Source organism: Gallus gallus, chromosome Z (assembly GCF_016699485.2).
Source record: "Gallus gallus isolate bGalGal1 chromosome Z, bGalGal1.mat.broiler.GRCg7b, whole genome shotgun sequence".
Lineage (NCBI taxonomy): Eukaryota > Metazoa > Chordata > Aves > Galliformes > Phasianidae > Gallus > Gallus gallus.
In genome coordinates this window covers 36,506,262-36,528,960 of record NC_052572.1, presented here as the reverse complement: position 1 = coordinate 36,528,960, position 22,699 = coordinate 36,506,262, and the positions used below count along the sequence as shown (strand labels likewise).

General features: G+C 35.1%; 1 protein-coding gene across 3 annotated transcripts in view; it reads left to right on the top strand.

Annotated features, from left to right (window-relative positions):
- ALDH1A1 (aldehyde dehydrogenase 1 family member A1) overlaps window positions 1-22,262 on the top strand; it is a 51,736-nt gene extending 29,474 nt beyond the window's left edge. For all 3 annotated transcript variants that reach the window (NM_204577.5, XM_040655342.2, XM_046905194.1), the window contains 11 exons: window positions 1,150-1,290; window positions 4,571-4,700; window positions 5,774-5,835; window positions 7,758-7,886; window positions 9,358-9,471; window positions 11,173-11,275; window positions 11,777-11,961; window positions 15,235-15,399; window positions 17,268-17,425; window positions 19,370-19,444; window positions 21,652-22,262. In NM_204577.5, coding sequence (NP_989908.2) covers window positions 1,150-1,290; window positions 4,571-4,700; window positions 5,774-5,835; window positions 7,758-7,886; window positions 9,358-9,471; window positions 11,173-11,275; window positions 11,777-11,961; window positions 15,235-15,399; window positions 17,268-17,425; window positions 19,370-19,444; window positions 21,652-21,724 — 1,335 coding nt within the window. In that variant the 3' untranslated portion in view covers window positions 21,725-22,262. The remainder of the gene's footprint in view (window positions 1-1,149; window positions 1,291-4,570; window positions 4,701-5,773; window positions 5,836-7,757; window positions 7,887-9,357; window positions 9,472-11,172; window positions 11,276-11,776; window positions 11,962-15,234; window positions 15,400-17,267; window positions 17,426-19,369; window positions 19,445-21,651) is intronic.
- Window positions 22,263-22,699: the final 437 nt, after the last annotated feature.

Sequence of the window (22,699 nt, the reverse complement as noted above, 5' to 3'; positions counted from 1 at the left end):
AGATGAAATTTTGGTTTTATTTTTTCCCCTTTTAAGGAGAATTAGTTATTGGGTTTTGACATCAGTTAAAGTTTCTAAATCTGGTCCACATTTAGAACAGTTTATATGGGTACTGATTTACTTTATTTAATTGACTTAATCAACCTTAAAGTGATCTACCCAGATGAAAATCTAGCAATGAGAAGGGGGGAAAAATAATCCTTCAAACAGTACATGAAAACGATTGGGTAAATGTGTTATATATGATTCTTCTTTTTTTTTTTTTTTTTTTTAATTTCTTAAGACAACAGCAACAATTACAGGAAGCCTTCATTTTTGTTGTTTTTGTTTGTCTTCTTGAAAAACGTTTTACAAGATACATGAATTATGGTAATATTCCAAGTAATGAAAACTACTTCTCAAGATATTTCTTTTTTATTATTTTATCTACATGTACATTCTGGAACACATTTGCACACAAAAGAGTTTCATAAAATTTGTGGTATATTTTCTCACAGCAATGAAAGATAATGTATTATTATCTTATAAAAAACATTCATGATTTCACAAATTAGCTTGCTTAATGCTAAGACACTGCTGAGAATACAGGGGGCTCAAGCTTAGCATTCTAAACCTGGTAAATTAGTCCTTTGCTATTATTATATTAAATAAAAATGTCCCTTAAAACTTTCATAAACAAATGCACTTATTTTCCTCTGTAGTAAATTTGTGTTCATCTTACAAAACATTTTAAGGAACAGATTTTTCTAACCTGGTATTCATCACACCCCTGGATATTTTTAGATAGTGTTGAGTATCTAAAAACTTAACTTACAGATTTTGGCATCATTTTCTACAGGGAAAAAAAAAAAAAAAAAAGAATAAATTGCATTAGCATTATAATTTGTGTTTAGAAATAGAGAATATTTAGAATGTTTAGAAATAGAGTTCCTTAGTATAGTTGTTTTCTTTTAATTTAGAAGCTTTGAAAATGCATGTTTCTCATCGAACTTCACTTTGCTGAAACAGTAATAAAAGTGTTTAAAAGGCAATAACATATCTAAAATTAATGTACTAACTCTGATGAGACTGGGATGCAAAACACCTTGCGTGTTTAGAAACTAACCTGGATGACAGATTTTAAAAGTTTTTTTTCTGTTTTTCTTACAGGCAGATATAGACAAGGCTGTGAAAGCAGCTAGAAAAGCTTTTGAGCTCGGATCACCCTGGCGTACCATGGATGCTTCAGAACGAGGAAGGCTCTTGAACAAACTAGCTGATTTAGTTGAAAGAGATCGACTGACTTTAGCTGTGAGTATAATATGTGAACAAAAAGGGGAAAAAGGCTAATGTTCAAAATTTTAAAGGGAGATATAAACAGAAGTAACACACTAAACCTTTGGGAAGTTAGGCTGTCCCAACTAATATTTTTACTCTGTCATCTAAATGGACCATATAAACTGGCTTGTATTCAGGTCTACTGATACCCCAAATCCACAAAGTTCTTCAGTATTTAATTAGCTTTAAGGTAATACTTAAGCTGCCTACAATCCATGCAGTTTCAGTAGTTGATTCTTAAGGATTTAACATAGACCGCATGCTCAACACTTGTCTGAATCAAAGCCGGGCTCAAAGTTTACAAGTAGGGCAGGTTAGTACTTGAAGAAATTTTAAATTTCATGGGTATAAATTTTATTATCACTAACTCCAGTTTGCAACTATCAATCAGTGAAAAACCTTTACCAGAACCAAGGACAACAGTAAGTTATCTGATATTGGAAAGAACGTGGGTGGCGGATGATGATTTCCTGTCTTTAGTAACTTCTGCTTGTTGGCCATGTTTCTGCTCATCTGCAGACACAAAATACCTACTAGCTGTGTACTAATGCAAGAAAGAACTTTTAAAATAGAGGTGTACTAATTATTTGGTAAATGTGATATCCTACACTTATTTTAAACCTCATGTTTAATGTTACCATCAAGATGCTCTCTCCAAGTTTAAGCACAGTCTGGGATGAAAGACTAAGCACATTAAGTGTTTGTATTGTCCTGAAGATGAACACTGCTTTGGTGCCTGCAGTGTCAAAGAGTGCGAAAGAGCATCAGGAACATCCAGTGCTCAGGATCATCACTCAGACTGATCTTATCACAGTTTTAAGTATTTAACCGTTAGCTACAAACCACAACAAGTTAATAAAATTCAAACCTCCAAAATATATATATTAAAAAAAAAAAAAAAACTGCAAAGAAATATCTACTGGCCATTCTAGCATCATTATTGTTCCTTTGTAGGAAGACACTTGCATGTGTCCCAAACAGATTTTTAAAAGACACATGAAAAATTCAAAAGAGCTGTGGCTATTTCTTTGAACTCTAAAGATTACAGCTCTCAAATTTACACTTCTCTTCAGCAACACACTTTCTCTAAACTGACCCTGACATCTTGATATGGAATGATAACCTTGAGAAAACTTGGGTAACTAGAATTTGTGTCCTTGATACTGCTAAATTTACTGGAGCTGAGAGTAAATTTTTAAGAGAGCTACATTTTTTAGTAGGAATGGTACGGCCCCTTGTCAGTTAAATACCAGATAAAGTGGCATTTACTTCTTTGTTGTATAGCCTAAGGCATTACACATGCAAAGAGGATAGAGAAATAATCTTTTTTCCACAGGAAAGCCAAAGCATTTAGTTTTTGTTCCCACTAGCCATTTTTGTAGTATGAAAGCATACCTTTTCTCCCTCCCAAGCTCTTATTTTGCTGACTTAGTTTTTATTTTCCATGTATTTCTCACATTAATGACTACTTTTCCCTTTTATATAAAGGGTACTTGAGTGAAGTTCTTTCCAGACTATCAAAATGAAGGGGTTTTCTCCACTCACCTTATCCTAAAAATAGAGCCAGTATTAAAGGAGCTAAGGAACTCTGGACCAGTTAAATATTAAACTTAGAAAAGAAAAGAATATTTCTAAGATATAATTAGTTCTTGAAACTATTGTTTGAATATTTTATCCTAAGCATCCTAATAAGATTGTTCACAAAGCTGAAGGTTCCCTCTGTCTTTGTACTAGGAAACTTGAGAAAAAAAATTTATCAGTATCAGCATGTTGACATTATTTAAGGACTTCACATGGTCTTTAACAAAATGTCATAAAATTTAGGGCTATTAAAATGGCATTAATCCAAACCATACTGCCTAGATTTGATATGAGCTATATTTAGTGTTAGTGTCCCGGAGGGATCATCAAATTATAAAATTAATCAACTGAAAAATAATAGACATTGAATAACTATTATTTTAAAGGCTTAGAACTTATATTTTCCTAGCATGGAGAGCCATGGAATGGACAGTTGGCCAACCTTCAAATAAGATCATTTTTTTCACACAATTGTTAGCTGGAAACTAAAAAAAAAATAGCACCTTATCAGTATTTATTTTTCATATTAAACTGTTCTCCTTTGAGTTCCTAATGGCTCAAAACTTTCCTCTGCATGTGAGGAGGCTCAGTTTTTATCTGGGGCTTGTATTCCATGCTTTGAGTATAATTTTTCATAAACAGGGCCTGCTCTAAAAGTAATGTCTCCTATTTTATTGTATCCCACAACATCAGAGGTGAATGTTGGTGGCATGTCAGTAGAGATTAACCTTCCACCAATATTCTGGCAATTTTGTTGCCATGCAACAGATGACGGATTAGGGGCAGTCTGGCATCTGACATGGAAGTGCATGTGAAGCAAAGGTGTGAAAATGAATTCCTCCATGCAGCAAAAAATTGCATCTGAGTTTTGCTGACATTTGCTAAACATTTATGGAGACCAAACAGTGGATGTGAGTACAGTGAGGCTGAACATGGTGCATTTCAGCAGTGGTGACAGTGAAAGTGGGTCACCTTTACTGGTGGCATGCTGGCTGTTTTTCATTTTTAGTGAAAATGCACAGCTGATGGTGGTGACTATGCTGACACACAGTGTATCATAACTGAAAATTTGCTCTATCAAACAGTCTTACTGTGCTCTTCATATCTGTTGAATTTTTCATGGAAATAAACAGAAGGTGATCAAGATAAGTTGCCAGTCATGCATCCATTAAGCATGAACATGTCCCTTAGTAATTAAAAATCAGAGGTTCCTAAGTTAATGTGACAGATATTGCCAGGAAAGTACTGTCTATCTTGGTTGTCAGTATTTGTAGGCTGTGAGGTGCTGGTCACTCACATTGTTTACATTAGTTAACCCACAGACTCCAAGCCGTAGATTTTTCCATCTACACTTGTAGAATACTTAGTATAAGCTGTAATGTTTTATCTGATTTCAGATGGGAAAAATGTTATTCTTTTTCAGAACATGTCACCATTTCAAATGTAAAATGATCCTGCTAACTGCATAGATCACTGAGAATAAACTATCATTAAGTTTCCTTGTTTGTAGATCAAAACTTGGGTTTTTTCTTCTAGGCGGAAATTAATCTTCTATATATTAGTCCATGCTAAAAACCTCTGAACTGAACAAACACATGTTAAATGACAAAGTACATATATAGAAAAGCTTATCAATATTTGATATTAACTCTGTAATTGTTGTTGTCTACAGACAATGGAAGCTATTGATGGTGGTAAACTCTTTTCTACTGCCTACCTAATGGATTTAGGTGCTTGTATTAAAACAATACGCTACTGTGCAGGCTGGGCTGATAAAATCCATGGTCGAACTGTTCCAATGGGTGAGTAGCTTTGGGATAACAGAAGCACAGAACTGAAGCAATGTAACCTGTGAAAATCTATATTTTTTCTAGAAGCTGTGCAGTACCAATAAAAAATTATTAATGGAATATATTTTACACTGTTTTTAATATGCCTTATTTAACATCTATCACAATGCTAATTATAAGCATTCATTGTAGTCACTGCTATTGTTACATTCCTTTTTCTATATACAACTACAAAGTACATTTTAATGTCTAGGAAAATTTTAGCCTATATATAAATCTAGAAAGCCTCGTTGGGTACTTTTGCATAGCAAAACACTGCAAGTTTATGCAGTGGTACAGTAATGAAAGTCAAGTATTTGCTTATTAAAGCTAAGATTAGCAGAAGCAATAATATTTGTTTCAGTTATCAGATAGTTTATTAGGAAGAGTACTAAGAGATAAGAATGAGGAAACTTTCCTTTGTTTTCCTGAATTTTCCTTCTGTTTCCTCTCCCACTAAACAGCTCTACAATAACACTGTTTCTAGCTGACTTCTCTCAGAAGGACAAGGAATGGTAATAAAGAAGGAATTAAGGAAAACTGTAGTGATAAATACTACCAAATTTTGGCATGACCTAGATCCCTATACCAGACTTAATGGAATGCCTGCTTATTTGAATCAAAGAGAATTTATTTTACTTAATGGATTTCATTGAAGATAAGATCTAATATTAAAAGAAAGTGTCTGTTATGTACCTAGGATTGCAAGTAGCTTTTAGAAAAGTATTTTCCGAAAGAAGAAAAAGGTGATAAGAGAAAAAAAGAAACAAAGAATATTCGTTGGTATGCTGTGCATACCACTTCGAGAAGCAGAGTTATCACTGCAAACAGTCAGTCATAATGACAGAGTCAAATGTTGGAGCTATGAAGAAAGCAGAGATTGAATCCAGATGTACTTCATGGTTGTTTTTGCACGGTTAAGGTTTTGAAAATATCATTTATAGGTAAAATTGTATGTAACTGGTATCCAACTTTATCTTCTTTTGATTTAACTGTTTCTCACAAATGCTTTTATTGAATGTCTAATTTATTGGTTTTTCCTCTAGATGGAAACTTTTTCACATTTACAAGACATGAGCCTGTTGGTGTGTGTGGACAAATTATTCCTGTAAGTTGGAGTCATTTATGAAAAAAAAAAAAGCACAGGTGATCCTGTTGTAAATGAACATGCTTTTGAACTTCTGTAGGTTGTGGATACATTACCAGTGAGAAACTTTCTGCTCCCAAAAGTAGAGACTATCTTGAGTATTCATCAGACTCTTTAATGCAGAGTTTTGAAGAGTCAGTCTAGTTAAGCCTTGGTTCTCTCCTCCCAGTATTATGTAGCACAAATCTCAAAAGATTGAATTTGTTTGAAAAGCAGGATGTGTAGTGTTGGAACAGAAAGAATTGGAAATAAACTAGGTGGAGAGGGTAATATTTATAGCCTATAGGCAATAAGCTCTTTGGGACCTGGAATATCTATTCTGTTTAGTATAACATCTGGACTACAGCAAACTTTAGTTATGATTTAGTTACCTTGGTGACAGTGCAAGCAACAATGTGAAGAGTATGTTTGATGAGCACTGAGCCAGAAGTTCTCAAGCTCTTGTTCAGATTTTATTTATTTATTTATTCAAAGTGAAGTTTCCAAAGACCTACCTGAGTCTGAGCATTCAAAATACTGACAAAATCAAACTCTTGAGGTTTACGTAATTTTGATAGATTGCTGTGACAGTCATCACATGCACTATACACTCCTGAACCACCCATCTCTTTTCACACATGCTAGGTTTGGGAAGTCTGCTCTGACCTGCTTGACAGCTTACTAGGTTCTAAAATAGCCAGGTTGTCTGCCAGGCTTGTTCGGACATGTGAGTCCTATTCTTGTTCCTGATAGCTTTCTGTTGACCTGGCAGATTTGCTGTATCTTTAGACCACTACATTGGTTTAGATAGCATCTCTGGAAAACATCATTTGGATCCAGCTTCTTGCAGATATTGAGGAACTATTGTTCTAGTTTATTTTGTAGGTCAGGCACAAGACATTTCATGTAAAGCAAAGTCAAGATAGTCTAAAGAACTAGAAAAATTTCCATGAAAAATTGCAGCCTAGAACTATGGGCAGTGTGTACATATGTTAGCTTCCTATACAAAATGTTCAAGGGCTTCTAAGTGTATCTCTGTTTTCTCTGAATTGAAGTTTAAAGCCAAGTTCAAGGTCTTTACATAAACCAACCTTTGAGGATTATGTGAACACTGCAAAATACTTTTGTCTGCTCAGCATTTCCCTTCCACTCACTCAGTTCTGCTTCCATAAGGAAGATTCAGAAAGCTTTGTAATCCCTTACTTTGAGTTATTTGTGCTCCTGTTATTTCTGAGGGTGGGGTAAGATTAAAGGAGATAACCAGAGAGATAAAGAACAGATGTATTTATACTTCTCCAAGCATTTCCCAGATGATAGGTAACTGTTAACTGCCTTTTCCTCCACTTTCTCCTGCGTCTTTTTTGCTGAGTCTCACAGGCTCAGCGCTTCCTAAGCCACTAGAATTATTTTCAAAGGGGCAGAGCTCTTTCCCCCATCTTTTTTTGTCCCTCACACTGCTAAATGTGGGGTCCAGAGTAGTCAGCTGCTCTGCGTTGCAGCTGAACTACGAACAATGAGAAATGACAGTGGAACCACCACGAAAGAGTGTAGGGGCAGTATTATGCTTTATTACTTTGTCTCTCTTTGAAAACTGAATTGATGACAGATCATTCAAGAAACAAGATAACAAAACTGCCAACTTTACCACGAATCCATCAGCTTTTTGTCAGGCTTTGTTAGAGGTTTACTCTTGTTTCCTGTCCCCTGGACTCACATATACCAAAATCACTGGTCTTTGTACAGCATGATGTGCTAGTTGCTTTCTCAAAATATCTTCACACTGAAAAGAGTTCAATAAAAGGTTCAGTCGTTCAGTTGACAATTTGCACTATAATCATAGAAAAAAGCAAAGACCCTTTGGTTATGTATTAGTAATCATATACACATTCTCATCTGTATCTTAGTGGAACTTCCCATTGGTTATGTTTATCTGGAAGATCGCCCCTGCACTTTGTTGTGGAAACACAGTGGTTGTCAAACCAGCGGAACAAACACCTCTGAGTGCCCTTTACATGGGATCCTTAATTAAAGAGGTAAGTTGGTAACAGCATAGCTTTTTGCCCTTCTCAGAAATGTAATAGAACACTGCAGCTGAAATGCCACAGAGGTAATATAAGCTAGGCTGTCTTTTGCAAGTACTTCTCATTACATGTCTAGCCTTGCACTATGGAACTTACCCTACTGTAAACCAGTTAAGTAAATCCAGGGCAAAAGCATGCATATACACAGCCTCGTACACACCCACAAACAGTTAAAAAAAAAAAAAAAAAAGCAATACAATACTAATTTAGTAAACTGCATTCCATTCCTTGGCAAACATATCTGCACAGTGCCTTTCAAAGTCAAAAGTAAATATTAAGTCAGGAGCAGGGTATTTAGCAGTGAGTGGCAAGGACTTTATTAGCATAGTTATCACAGAAAAGAACCTGTTTGTACAGCTAATTATTATTATTTTTTAACTGAATAAACCTTTCACCCACCTGGGTTTATAATTAACAGAGTTGTAAATCTGCATTGCTTTACTGATACCAAACTTGTGAACTCTCTTCACACCAAAAAATGCAGAATACACTTTGTGCTCCTGAACACAGGGAGCATTGTAGTTTATCCAGTGGCTCCAAAGTAACATTGGCTATTGTCCTCAGCCCAGTAAACACCCAAAAAAGAGCAGTTAAATAGTTTAGTTATCTCGTTTCCCAATAAGATCAACAAATGTAATCTAAAATGTTTGAAGAGTTGGCACGGACTTCAATAATTGCTAGCTCAGTAACCTTGCAGCACGTTAGTGGCAATGACTTAGCACATTTTATTATTCTGCTTCAAAGCTATGATTCAGCAAAGCACACAGGCTATGGTTTGCTATTTCACACAAACTAAATGAATATTAAGAGTAAACTAAATCCTGCCGTTACTGTATCTCATAGAAAATGCTCGTATGGTGGGACAGGGGGACAACTTAAAAAAAAAAAGATCTGATATATCCTTTCTAATATTCTTTGACAAAGTTCATTTCTGTGAAAAAGCAAGTTTACATAAAATGTAACTCAGGTCTGCCCTGAGTCTAATTAAACACATATATGTTTCGATATTCCAATTTCTCAGGAGAGTTCTTATGTAACTATGTGATCATTGGCCACTTTTTCATACCAAAGATAAAAAATTAAGCAACATTTTCTTTGTGTCTGAATGGAGGAGAAAAATATAATTCTTGCCAGTGTGCTGGGGGGAAAACAAAACAAAACAAAAAAACCCACGAAAGTACTGTTTTCTTATGTTTTTTTGTTTTTTTAAGAAGGAGCAAATTCAGTAGCCAAAAAAATAGCTGTGGGGATGGGTGGGTACGTCATGCAAGAAATAAATGTGTTTGGGGCTCTAACGCTGAAAACAACTGTACAACTAGGAAAAGGTGGCTTGAGAACTGAAAATGGAAGTCAGACTATAGGAGACAGTCTCCTAGTCATTATCACTTCCCTGATTTTTATGGAGTTCTCTCTTCCAATTCAGGCAGGATTTCCACCTGGAGTTGTGAATATTGTGCCAGGCTTTGGACCCACCGCTGGAGCAGCAATTTCTCACCACATGGACATAGACAAAGTGTCCTTCACAGGCTCTACTGAGGTATTATAATGAATGCAAGAAAATATAAGCAGGAACTGTGCCCCACTGATTCCCAGTAATGATTTAATGTCTAACTTTTTCTATGTAACTGTTTTAACTTTTTTTCTTTCTTTTGGCTGCTGGTTTGTTAAACAAAGTCTGTTTAATGATTTGTTGGTTACTATTAACTTTAAACGTATTTAAACAATGTTTGTATGGCAGAAAAACCCTTCAAACAAAGACACTGCATGACATACAATAGGTTCTAGTATATTAATGTTGTTTTAAGGCTTGTCCTTTAAAGACAAAACATTTTTATAGATTTTGTTCTTCTTTAGTTCTTAAAAAAAAATATTTTCAAAAAATGCAAAAAAACTGAAAGAAGCTGTGCTGTATTGTCTTTAATAACAACATGATGGTAGGTATTTACTTCAGAAATCTCATCCATGGTCCTGCATAAACTTAGGTGAGGTAATGGCACTTTGTGCTTGTATGGATGATCACTGGGGTTGTCTTAGAAGTTTATTTGAATATGTATCAATTCAACAATTGATAAGAAGGTCACTGATAATTTTCCCTACCCTTTACTCCAAGAACAGTTATTGATATGACTGAAGATTTGTCCTTGCCGTCACTATAAAACTTTATCCTTACTTGAGTACTTTACATTATCTGTATACATACTTCATGCAAGTACTGGCAAATGGTCTTTTAACTTCTTGGATGTATATTCCAAAGATAAATATCACTGCTTCATATCAACAGTCAGTACACATTGAGAAAGCTCAGGAACCTTGACCACAAAAGTTGTGGGAAACAAGAAGGACCCCAAAGCAAAGAGATTTGAGAAACATTCCACAGATACTCCCAGTTGTAACAGCTGCAATTCCCAGTGCCCAGTATATCTCCAAAGGCAAGTGGACAGTAGAACATGCTTCCAGACTTTTGTTCCTATCATTTACTTCTGACAGTGTAATTTAGCAGGAAGAAATGGTGTTCCCAAAATCAGGAAGAATGTCACAGCAGGGATGTTATCTGATGGCTGCTACACACTAGCAGTTATAGGCCAAAGCTGCAAGTTCTACATTTTACCTATCAATTTTCCCTACTATTTTTTCATATTTAAAAAATTTCCTTTACCTATGCCTTCAATTGAAAGAAACAGCAGAGGGTCTCTGTCTAGCCATGCCCATTTCCTCTTCATCTTTCAGATCTCCTTGTTACTGATAAGGGAGAAACTACTATGAGTAAAATTTGGCACTGTGGATATCTACATCTTCTCTCATACAAGTTATCCATCAAAAGGTTTTCCCATAAATGAAACAGGGGAAATACATTTTATTGGAAGCCTGGCAAAGTACAAAATAGAACCTACTTCACATTACAGATGCAAGCCATTAAGGTGTCGGTACCAAAAAAAAAAAAAAAAAAAAAAAAAAAAAAAAAAAATACTGCCATATAACTTTGGCCTCTGACATTAACATTTCCAGGGAAAATATGTTCTAGAAAACTGGTCTATTATTTGTTTCTAAACTGGAAGTCATCTACATATTGACTCTTCCCTTCCAATTCTACTTTTTCATTTTTTCTTCTTATTTTTATTTCTGCAATTAACTATTTATACAGCTACTGGGTATACAATTATGAACTGTGGTTATGATTTCTGAATGTTGCTGGATCATATTAATCTTTTTAAAATGACATCCTTTTTCTAACTTTCAGGTTGGTAAATTGATCAAAGAAGCAGCAGGGAAGACCAATCTGAAGAGAGTTACACTGGAACTTGGAGGAAAAAGTCCTAACATTATATTTGCAGATGCAGACTGTTAGTAACATTTTCATTACATAACCCGATTACTTTTTATTTTGTAAAAAATGACTTGTCTCTTAAAGAAGAGTTTTCGTGTGCTTTTGTTTCCGGTAATGCTGTATTTTTAAAGTATATTGTCACTAGCAGTTGCTGGCTGTTTGGCTGGACTGAAATATCTGACAGTCTGCCAACACTTACTTATTATAACTATGATTCTAATACAAGAAGAATTCAGAACCAAAACCAGATAGATGCTTTATTAACTTCCTAGTGGACTTCTCATGGTAGTACTGAATCAATATTTGACATACAGTTATTGAATTCTTTCAGAATGCTGTGCTACTATGTATAAGAGTAGCTCTGGGCATTCAAAAAGTGTATGAAATCTTATGTTTTAAGTGACCATGAAAATAAAAAGTGGTAAAAAGAGAAATGAGATGACATGACAAAAGTCTACAAATAATTTATAAGGTAACACTCAAATTCATGAATTATGAACTCTGCATTTCTTTGCAGTGGATGAAGCTGTGGAATTTGCACACATTGGTCTGTTTTACCACCAAGGGCAGTGTTGTATAGCAGGATCCAGAATTTTTGTGGAAGAGCCTATTTATGATGAGTTTGTTCGCCGGAGCATTGAACGAGCAAAGAAGTACACTCTTGGGGATCCTCTGTTACCTGGTGTACAGCAAGGCCCTCAAGTGAGTAATACTATATGTCTCTCATTTAATTTTGGCAGAACGTCACACTTGGTATTGTACTACTAAATCTGCTCTTGTGTTAGTGTTAACACTGAGAACTATTGACTAGTGACTAGACTGGAGAATCAGGAAGAAAAGCTGGAGTGAGGATTGTTTGCGTTACCATCAGAGAACTAGTAAGACAGGAGTATGATTTCATTCTCTTTTCCAGATCCATTTGGTATGGAAAGGGGACAATTGTACAGAACTTCAATGCTTTGAGAAATTTCCAGTGCAACATCTGTAAAAGCACAAGTTGATCGCCCATATTAGAGTGCTAGCGTTATATTCAATTGGTGCCTCAGTAAATGAGTAACTTAAAGCATTTCCTACCCTTTTCCGAAGTGCTAGGTCTTTGTAATACTGATCTCAGTTTCAGAATACCACACAATAAAAAATCAACATTTTATATTTTTCCTATTGGTGTTAAAAGATTATGCCAACAGATTCCCCACTAAATGAAGGCTGAAATGCATGATTAAAAACCATTATTATCATAGTACTTTGGATTCTGTGGATTCTATTGTCACTTTAGAATACTGCTAAATTCATTTTCATCCCATTTTATACCCATATTAGTTTATACTATAGGATATACATAGTTGCACTGTCAAGAAAGTGAATAAGTTTGATCATCACAGAACAAAGCAACTGTAACAGACAAAGCAAAAGATTAAGACAAAGGATGTCCCATATGATAATATTTTATATTGTTCATTGATTTTCACAGTCATTTTATGTAATCAGAAAAATTAAGTAAATTAGAAAATTGCATTCTAAGCCCTAACAGCTTTGGAGAATGCAAAAATGTAAAAAACAGTATTTTCGTATTTGGCAATGTGTCTAGTTAATGAACTAATATATTAAGTTAAATAAATCTAGACGTCAGAAGACACGAAGTTTCTAACAAGGAAATTTCAGGAATTCAGATGTGTATCTGTCTGTCTGCTGTTGTACAGCTAACAGAGCTAATAGGGATACAATTTCATATGATTGTGAGTTTACTGAGTTTGAAATTCATTGTACTGATTTAAATGTGACAGAAAAGTAAACTTTTACTTAAAAGCAGACAGTTAAATATTTGAAGAAAGGAATTAGTGGATACATTTGCCTTTCTTGGTCTCCTTTTTTACTCTTAGCAAGCTTTAGTAGAAATCTTAAGATTTTCACAGGTTAGCAAAGTTTCTCCTGCTATTTGTAGATTCTTGTTTTGTCTATGTTGTTCTTATAGTCTCACTTTAATGGAAAAAATACAGCAAAGCTGTTTAGATTAATTTATTTTGTGGTAGTTGTTTTGAATATATGTTTGTCTTACATTCCATGCTGTTCTTTGCTTAATCCTCTTTCAAAATGTAAACTGATTCACTGTGTTTCTGGGTCATGTAGCTGCATTGAAAGCCAAATTTTTCAACCAGTTCATAGGCTTTCTGGGAGAGCACCTCCCTCAGGCCACAGGTTTGGATAGTGCTTTGCACATCAGGCATGAAAGAAAATACAAAAGCCTTACTGAAATGTAAAGTAACATGTATAAGTTAATTCACAGATTATTAAGAAAAATTATGATGATAACAATAACAAAGGAATGACTGAAAAAAAATTGAGCTGTGTCATCTAAACATTTTCTCTTCATGATGTTTATGCACAAGAGATATTTGGCCACCAGGATAGCAGAAACTTTATGTCTTCAGTGTGCACTAAGGCAATTGTTTGAAAGTATAATGACAAGGGGAATACATGGAACTAAAAATCACCTCCTTATAAATATTCTTAGAAATAAATATCCCTAAAATTATAAGCTTTTATCACAGCTTTAGTTGAATAACTGTTTAGTCTAATATACATCCAGGAATCCCCTAGACCTTTTAAAATGCTGTGTTGTTCTATGACTGAAATAGTAATATTTGTTGTTTAAGTGAAATGCCACCTTTTTTATTGCATGAATAAGATGTATGTCTACTTCACTGAGTGATGAGAATGAACACAGAAAGGCAACTTCTGTGCAAGAGTCCCTCTATAATAATTTTAGTGTCTTCATTAACTTGTGATTGAAAGGCTGAACTCTGACAGATTGAAGAGTCATGAAAATGTCAAAAAGAATCTTTTTCTCTGGTTGCCCAGAGAGGTGGTGGAAACCCCATCCCTGAAGACACTCAAGGCCAGGCTGGACCAGGCTCTGAGCAACCTGATCTAGCTGTGGGTGTCCCTGTTCACTGCAGGGGAGCTAGACTATATGACTCTTAAAGGTCCCTTCCAACTCTTAAGGATTCTATGATTCTAAAAATTTAAATTAAAAAGAAGAAGAAGAGGGTGTTATATTGTATGCCTCTACCAAACAGGCCTTACCGTTGGATTTTTCTTGAAATAAATGCTACCTTTTAAATGATTTCTCTAACGTATAAAGTGCTGATTAGTAGATTTGAAGAGGGAAGAAGATAAAAGCAAATGTGAGCTCTTTCTTGTCCTATTTACAATATTTGCTTTTATTTCTTTTGTAGCTAAAAAAAATTGGAAGAGGTTAGAGAAATATAAGCCTTTACTGTACCACCATCATAAACTCCCTTTCCAGCTGAAGACACTGCAATCTGCTGTACCATGGAGCCAAACTGCAATGTGTTTGGCATATACTGTCTTTCTCGGTGAACGCGGGGAAGAAGGACAGAGATTGGCTTTATCCAGTAAAAAAACAAACAAACAAAAAAACCCCACAATCTATGTTTCTCAAACCTTAAAAGCTAGGAGTCTTTATTCTAATAACAACTCGGAAGGACTTAAAAATAGCACTGAATTCCAGTTATATTGTACCATTGCTTTTTAACTTTCTTTAATGGTTTAGGAAAACAGCAGGGCCAATCTACCAGCCCCAGTGAAGTACAGAAGAATCTTCTAGACTAGATCAAACCCTCTGTTATAACTTCAGAAACAAGCTCATCATTTCTCATTTGGATGAACCATTTGAAGCTGAGAACAGTTCTGGAAAAAGTATCAGATATGTTTATTTTATAGATTTTCTTTCATTTATATTGAAGACAAACACACTATTCCTCCATGTACAGCTGATTCTCATGTGTGAAAATTTCTGATTACTGATTTATCTGAATAGTTTTTAGAAGTTATTGACAAGAATGTTTGCTGAGCTCTCCAGTTGTTCTCCTTTAACACATGCAGTTGAACAAAGCTGGAACATTAAGTTGTGAGTTAGACACTGTTTTCATCCCTGTATATCTTTTCGCTTAGATTGACAAGGAGCAGTTTCAAAAAATCCTGGATCTCATTGAGAGTGGGAAAAAAGAAGGAGCCAAGCTGGAATGTGGAGGAGGTCCATGGGGAAACAAGGGTTACTTCATCCAGCCCACGGTTTTTTCTAATGTTACGGATGATATGCGCATCGCCAAAGAAGAGGTAAATAAATTCTTGGCAGTCAATACTGGAGATTTTCTGTTTAAATGTGTGTACAAAATATCCATTCAGAAGGTCAAGTGACTATATAAAAATGTTCCAAGTAAATGTGTTGTTCCAGCCTGGTGTTTAAAGTCCTTTTCTTGGTTTCTTATGCCCCTTCCACCAACCCATTAGAGGTCAGTGAGAGGAGTATGAGGCTGGCCTGCCAGCAAAGGAACCACCTTAAGCTGATAAGAGATAAGAAACGTTAAGGCTGGGTCTGTTAATTACATCACCTCATACTGCCCACTTCTCACATATCAGCTATGGTAACTGCAACAGAGAAACAAACTTTGAAAGCAACTTGTGCGCTCTGCACTCCCTAAGGAGCAGCTCAAGTTGCAGTTTTGACACAATAGGCACCAAACAACTATTTTGCAATGAGTTGTGCATCCATGGGCGTTTTGCTTGGTGACAATTACAGCAAAGTTTTGCCCCTGCAGGGTTGCTTAACCTAAATTCCTTTGCAGAAGTACCAACACAGCACTGAAGGGCTTGTGCTGAACCAACTAAGGGGGCAGCGCTAGGTCAGCAATGACAAACTGGAAGGAAAAGGGTTATGAGTGCAGAGCTGTTCTGTGTGCACAGTCTCAGAGTAAAGTTATGACCTCTTCACTCTCTGTGTTGTTTTGTTTTCATTTGTCTGGATTAATAACTGGTGCAATTACTGTCTGTTATATTTTTTCGTGCTAGAAATCTCCTACAAAATTGTTAGAAATCTAGGAGTTACTTTTTTTTGCCAGCAAGACTGCTAATGCATTCTGCTGTACATACCTAGTGTTTAGCAAAATTAAAAAGGCTAAGTTAAAATGAACACTAGAGCACTGAGAGCTAATTGCAAAGAAGAGAAAAACAGGATAAAGATGCCCAAAAAGTAATTTGAAGTGTTTCTTCTGGTCTGTAAAACAGGTAGGAGTCATCACAGAGATGTTTCCTCACAGGTTTATTTGCTTCCTGTTCAGCAGAACAGTAAGAACTGACCCTTTCACAATATTTTGAATCTATTGAGTAACAAAACCCCAGAGAGCAAAGGCAATTTAAAGAATGCTTGGATTTTGAATCTCAGGCTTGAACACAGAAGTGTAAATAATTCCTTGCATGACCAATTAGAAACTAGGACGAAATATTTTCCAATAAAATCAAGTGGAAGTCTCATAAACGATGGGAACTAAAGTAATTAGATGCAGTAGTGCCCCCCTGCCCTACACAGTGTTAGCATGAAGTAATAGGTCATGTTCATATACAGCTGCAAACATGGAGAGACAGCAGTGAGAAGAAATCTAATAGAATATTTTCTCATATAGACCCCAGAAAGAGAGCAGAATATATATATATGCTTTGCTTGGTGTGTATGTTTAATTGTGCTGGTATCTGCAGAAATGAAAGTCTAATTAAAAGTTTAGGAGAAAGATATGTTGAATATCTTTTTCAACTTTGAAATTGGAGTTTTCTGAAGAAATATCAGTTGGCTGGTCTCCAGTATAGACCTGTAACATGCTGTGACTCCATGCTAGATACCTGTTATGCTAGGCGTCTCTTCATCTTATTTATTTATTTTCTTCATGTATTTTTTCTTATTTATTGTTTTATTCATTTTTTCATTTTTTTTTTTTTCTTTTTACAAGAGGCCAACTTGATTTGCTCCATACTATAAAAATCTTACCTCCACATTAATTTATAATCCATTTTAGAACTCTAACATGCATACCTTTGGCTGAATGAATTTAGGAGCAAGACTGTCAGAAAGAAGCATTTTGTATTATGTATAAATTGCTTATGATAACAAGATACACTAGTCCACCTCACATATTTCTATGTGCCTAAAACAGATATTTGGACCTGTTCAACAAATCATGAAGTTCAAAACTATAGATGAAGTTATCAAGAGGGCAAATAACACTACCTATGGCTTAGCAGCAGCAGTTTTTACCAAAGACATTGATAAAGCACTGACATTTGCATCTGCTCTTCAGGCTGGGACAGTGTGGTAAGTCATGACTCATTTAAATCTTCCTTCAGAAATACAGGTGAAAACTGCTTTTGCTAGTATGCTATTGTATTTCAACCCTTACTTGTCCATATCTACCAAGATATTACATAAATACTTCTTGGTCTTCACACAATTGCCCTGTAAACTTAGTCTGAAAAAATCAAACATACTTACTAAAAGGGAAAGAAAACAGAAGGAAATACAGTAAAGGTGCTGCTTTCTTTTCCATTCAGAATTTGGGGATAACTCAGTACATTCTCAATTTGCAGGGATCATTTTCTGTAATGTGCAAATAAATCCATTATTTGAAGTTGCTTGACCATTAACCTGTGCAGAAAATCTTCTTGTGAAGGAATAGATTGATAAAATGTGATTCAAAACAGTATAAGAATCAGAAGGGGATGGAAGAAGCAGGGTCTGTGGTAATAGAATAAGGGGAAATGGCTTCAAGCTTAAAGAGGATAGATTTAAGTTGGATAGAAGGAAAAAGTCTTTTACAGAGAGAGTGGTGAGGCACTGAAACAGCTTGCTTAGAGATGTGGCTGATGCCTGGTCCCTGGAGACTATAAGGGTGAGACTTGATCAGGCCCTGGGCAACCTGTGGATGTCCCTGTTCATTGCAGGAGAGCTGGACTAAATGGCCTTTAAAGATTCCCTTCCAACTCTAAGGAATTCTATAATTCTAAGAACTGTTACAAGGAGGAAGGAAAAGATGCTAAGGGGAACTATAAGGCAGAAAAAAACATCCAAAAAAATTGCCATGTAGAAATGGAAAAGAAAAAGGCAACCTACATGGAACTAAAAAGGCAAAGGCTGGGAGAAGAAAAAGTGGAAACCTGAAGGAACAGCAGACTATCTACTGACTGACAAAGAGTCCTACATTTCCCTATCAGAAAGTGAATAATTAATTTCACTTGAACTCAAAGCATGTGTACTTACTATTTTTTATCTCAAATGACTTGCCATCAGTACAAATTCCTGCTGATGCCCTGTGACCTAAAAACATATCTTTTATAAAAGTTATCAAGTTTGACCTAAGAGGTAATATTCCTTCAAAAGGATGAAAGGTTAAAACAAAAGTAAAATCTTTGTTATTCACTCTTATGCAATTGTTGATTCATCTAGGAATCCTTAATAATGAAAAGAACCTTTTTTATTGAGTTATAGAATATGCTGAGTGGGAAGGAACCCACCAGGGTGATAGAGTCCAACTCTGGGCTTTACACAGGACTACCCAAAATTCAACTTTTTGTCTGAGGGCATTATCCAAATGCCACTTGACCTCCAGCAGGTTTGGCTACTGCCCTGAGGAGTCTGCTCCAGTGCCAAACCACCCTCTCAGTAAAGGACTTTTCCTAACATCCATCCTTTTCCTAATAAACCATTAGACTGGCAGTGGAAAAAAATTAAGATGTGAAAACAGAGAATATCTGATTTGACAATGTTGCAGAATAAAAATTGCTTCTCAGCTATGGAGTAGGATGCATATTCTGCCCAAACTCTTGCTAGTACAAATTTCCATTCCATCCTTACTCATTACCTTGTATTTTGTTTTCAGCCACAGTAGAGAATGGCTTAACACTGAGAAGAACCAAAAAAACTTCCTAAACAGACTTCTAAGTGATCTGAATTTACCTATTGGAAGTATATATGCAGAAGGATTACCTGTGCTTAGTCTTTGGCTTGAGAGCTGATTCATTAATTAGGAAGGAGATTCATTGTTACTATCAGAAGAAAGATGTGACTTTCACTCAGCTTCAAGACCTTTGATCAATTAGATCTTTCATCACAGTAGCATATTTTTTTCAGATGCATTACTCATATGCATTTTACGAATATCATCACAGACATATTATAGTTGATGGCACAACAGTGACTTGTCAGAAGTGAAAAAGGTTGTTTCATACTTTCTAAGGTCTTTTTTTATTATTATTATTCCAGGGTTAATTGTTATAGTGCATTTTCAGCTCAGTGTCCTTTTGGAGGATTTAAGATGTCAGGAAATGGAAGAGAACTGTAAGTAAACAACTTTAATACTGTACAGTCATAAGAAATAGAAAATGAAATTCCAAATTCCAACTATTAACATTCACAGCTAGGATGCCCAGCTTAAGATTTTGTCAGACTACTCTGTGTAATATTCAGAAACCTCATGTTATCAGACATAATGTCAAGCAAAGAATTCTTTTACAAAACCAATTTTCACAATAACTTCTTGCAGTAGTTTGCAGTCTACTGATATGAAAAACTGATCATTGTGTTTATGGCATACAGTTTTTGCATATATATAGAAAGTGTCACTGACATGCATATATGTACACAGAAGTCATGCATAGTTTGTGGAATCCCCTCTAAGTGTCTGTTTCTTAAGAACAGAAGACATTTTAAAATCCTTGAATTTACTATCCAACTTGATCAAATGTATTGTCAAATATAACTGTATAGTTGCCAGAGTTTTGATCTTTTCCCAGAGAAGCAGGAAAAGAAGTGGAACAGTTTATACAAAAGAAAAGCTAATCAAATTGTAGATTTAAGATTTAATCCAGTTTCAGTTTGAACTATGTCTTGTTTTATCCACGTTCATTCTGATATTCATACTAGCATTAGATTCATATCATGTGCTATACCATTAAAGTTATGATATCCTGCACTTTTGGTACATTATAGAATTTTGCTTTTGGGCTTTTTGGAACATAAATCACAGCAACCTTTTGCCATGAAATGCAAGAGAAACACATCAGATTTTTTATTATTATTTAGAAGAGATAAAAGCTAGGGTTTTCATGCTTCCTTATTATTGAATTCAATATGCACTTGATAGCAAATTATGTCCCAATGACTTCAAAGGGAACAGATTTGCATCAATGCTGAGAGCATCAGGAAAGGTCAAAATGAAAACAAACAAAGTAAAAAACAAAAGCAAAACAAAACAACAACAAAAAAAAATAACCACCACATCTAGACCATTACTAACACAGACTGTTTTGTACTTGATTGCCAAAAATTGGGAAATCTTCACTTCTGAATTATATTTAATTTGTAGAATTATTTTGAAGATTTATTTTCTGGGGGAAAAAAAAAAGACAGGAAATAAATATGTTAACACAGAGATGCACCACTGTGCCTTTCTAAGGAGTTCTGCTTTTGTGCAAATGAAGTTTTTCCTAATGCTTGGTCCATAATCTCAACTAGTACTAGTAATAAGAAAATATTTCTACTGAAGAGCAAGGAGTACTGAAGGAAGGAATAAACACCAGATAAATGCCTGCCATGGAAACTTAAAATAATAATAATAATAATAGCTATGTAAGCAGGTGGGAAGGGAATCAGTTATAGGAGTGGCATAAATATGTATGAAAAAATTGCACTGAATGAGGTTGGTGTGTCAACCATCAGTTTCCTGGAATCCCAGAATAAAAATCCCTACATAGTTCTTGGAATTTTAACACCATTATGAAGTAAACTACTAAAGGTCATGTATTAACAAAATACATCATCAAAACAGTAAAAAAAAAAAAATGGGATTCACTTTCCCACAGCAGAGTCCCGAGTACAGATTTCTGTTTTGCATATGTATGTATCTAGAAAGATTTTTCTGGTAACTGAATAATGTTGCGTCACAGCAACTTTTTGTTCTAAAATACAGTCAAGTTATGTCTAAATGCCTTTTCTGCATCAAATGCCAACCAGCTAGACACGTGAGTAAGCTTCATCTTGTCATGTAGAACTTAAAGGTGGAATCACGTTAAGAACATCACACTAAGATTAAGTATTTTTCACTATCTGGGAGATTTCACAGATGATTAATTATTGCTCCAATTTACTTGAGATGAAGTTTCTATTTCTTAGACTCTGGAAAACACTCTTGACAGCAGAGGAAGGCTTTGGCAAAAGACTTGTTGAGTATGCCTGCAAAGACCTAACAGATGCCTGATTTGTTGCACAGAAACTCAGTTTAGAAATGCACTACACTGATTGAATGTCATTCTTTGCACAGAAATGAAACCACTCTCTTTCCCACTTTTCCCAGGAAACAATTATCAGCTTTTCAAAAGGCATCCAAAAGCAGTCTAACTGCACAGATGTCTTACAAATATGTCTAGTAACCCTGTAACACGTCTGCCCAATTGAACAAACCACTAAAAATATCATCAAGGACATAATTTGTATAAAAAGTATTAATCCATTAACCTCTATATTGCTCTTGGTTTTCTTTTGTCCAGGGGAGAATATGGCCTTCAAGAATACACTGAAGTTAAGACTGTCACAATCAAAATCCCACAGAAGAACTCATAATTATGCTTGATGTGCAGAATTTAGCTTCTTCAAATGAATCCGAAAAAAGCTATTTGAATTCTGAAATGCTTTATGTCCTGAATTGTTCAGTAACCTTTTTGCTTTCTGATTGCAAAAGAAAAACCTGCTTACATTAACAATATAAAGTAGAAAATTTAATCTAATTAACTGAGAAAGGGAAAATTTAATGTTTGGAAAATGACTAACTCCTTCGAAATTTGTGTGAAGAATTATTTTTATTTTCAGTGATAGCTTTCCATAGTGTTATGGAAATGTTCCTTGTTCTTTATATCTTGCAGGTACTGTTTGAATTTATGTGGTCTTCTAAATGTTAGATGGCAAGCTGTCTTTTCTTTGTGGCCTTAACAAAAGCACTTATGAGTAACTAGCAGGTAGATACTACTTTGTGTCTTTCAAAAATAATAGACTTCTTCTAGATAACTTTCTACAACTGCTGCATTTTTCATCATATTGAGTACTACACAAATGTAATCTGGATACTCTTAAAGAACAATAAAATCCAACTTCAAAAGTTAAACCGACTTTTTCTTTAGTTTTTTATATGGCACTGGCTTACTACTGAGCATTACGTAGGACATACTTTATATCCTTAAAGATGCACTACTGTCTCAGTGGTATGTTGAGGTCATTGGAAGTACATCATCTTGGCTTTACAGAGACTAAACTCCCTAATTCTTTGAGTGTCATAAATGGAAAGATATGAACACTGACCCTTTTGCTAAAAGACAGCATTTTGCTTTGTAGTGATAAATACATCACAAATTCTTAACAGATGAGAAATGGGAAATAATGAGAGAAGGGAAGATGAGAGTTTCCTTTGTGATTCATATCTGCTTCATTTTCCCTATACTCTTATATCTGTACATAACTTCAAAGTTTTCCTGCCTCTTACCTCCTCTAGTCCATTTATTTTCCTTCATTCTTCTACCTAGACTCTTTTTCTGTTTGTTTATA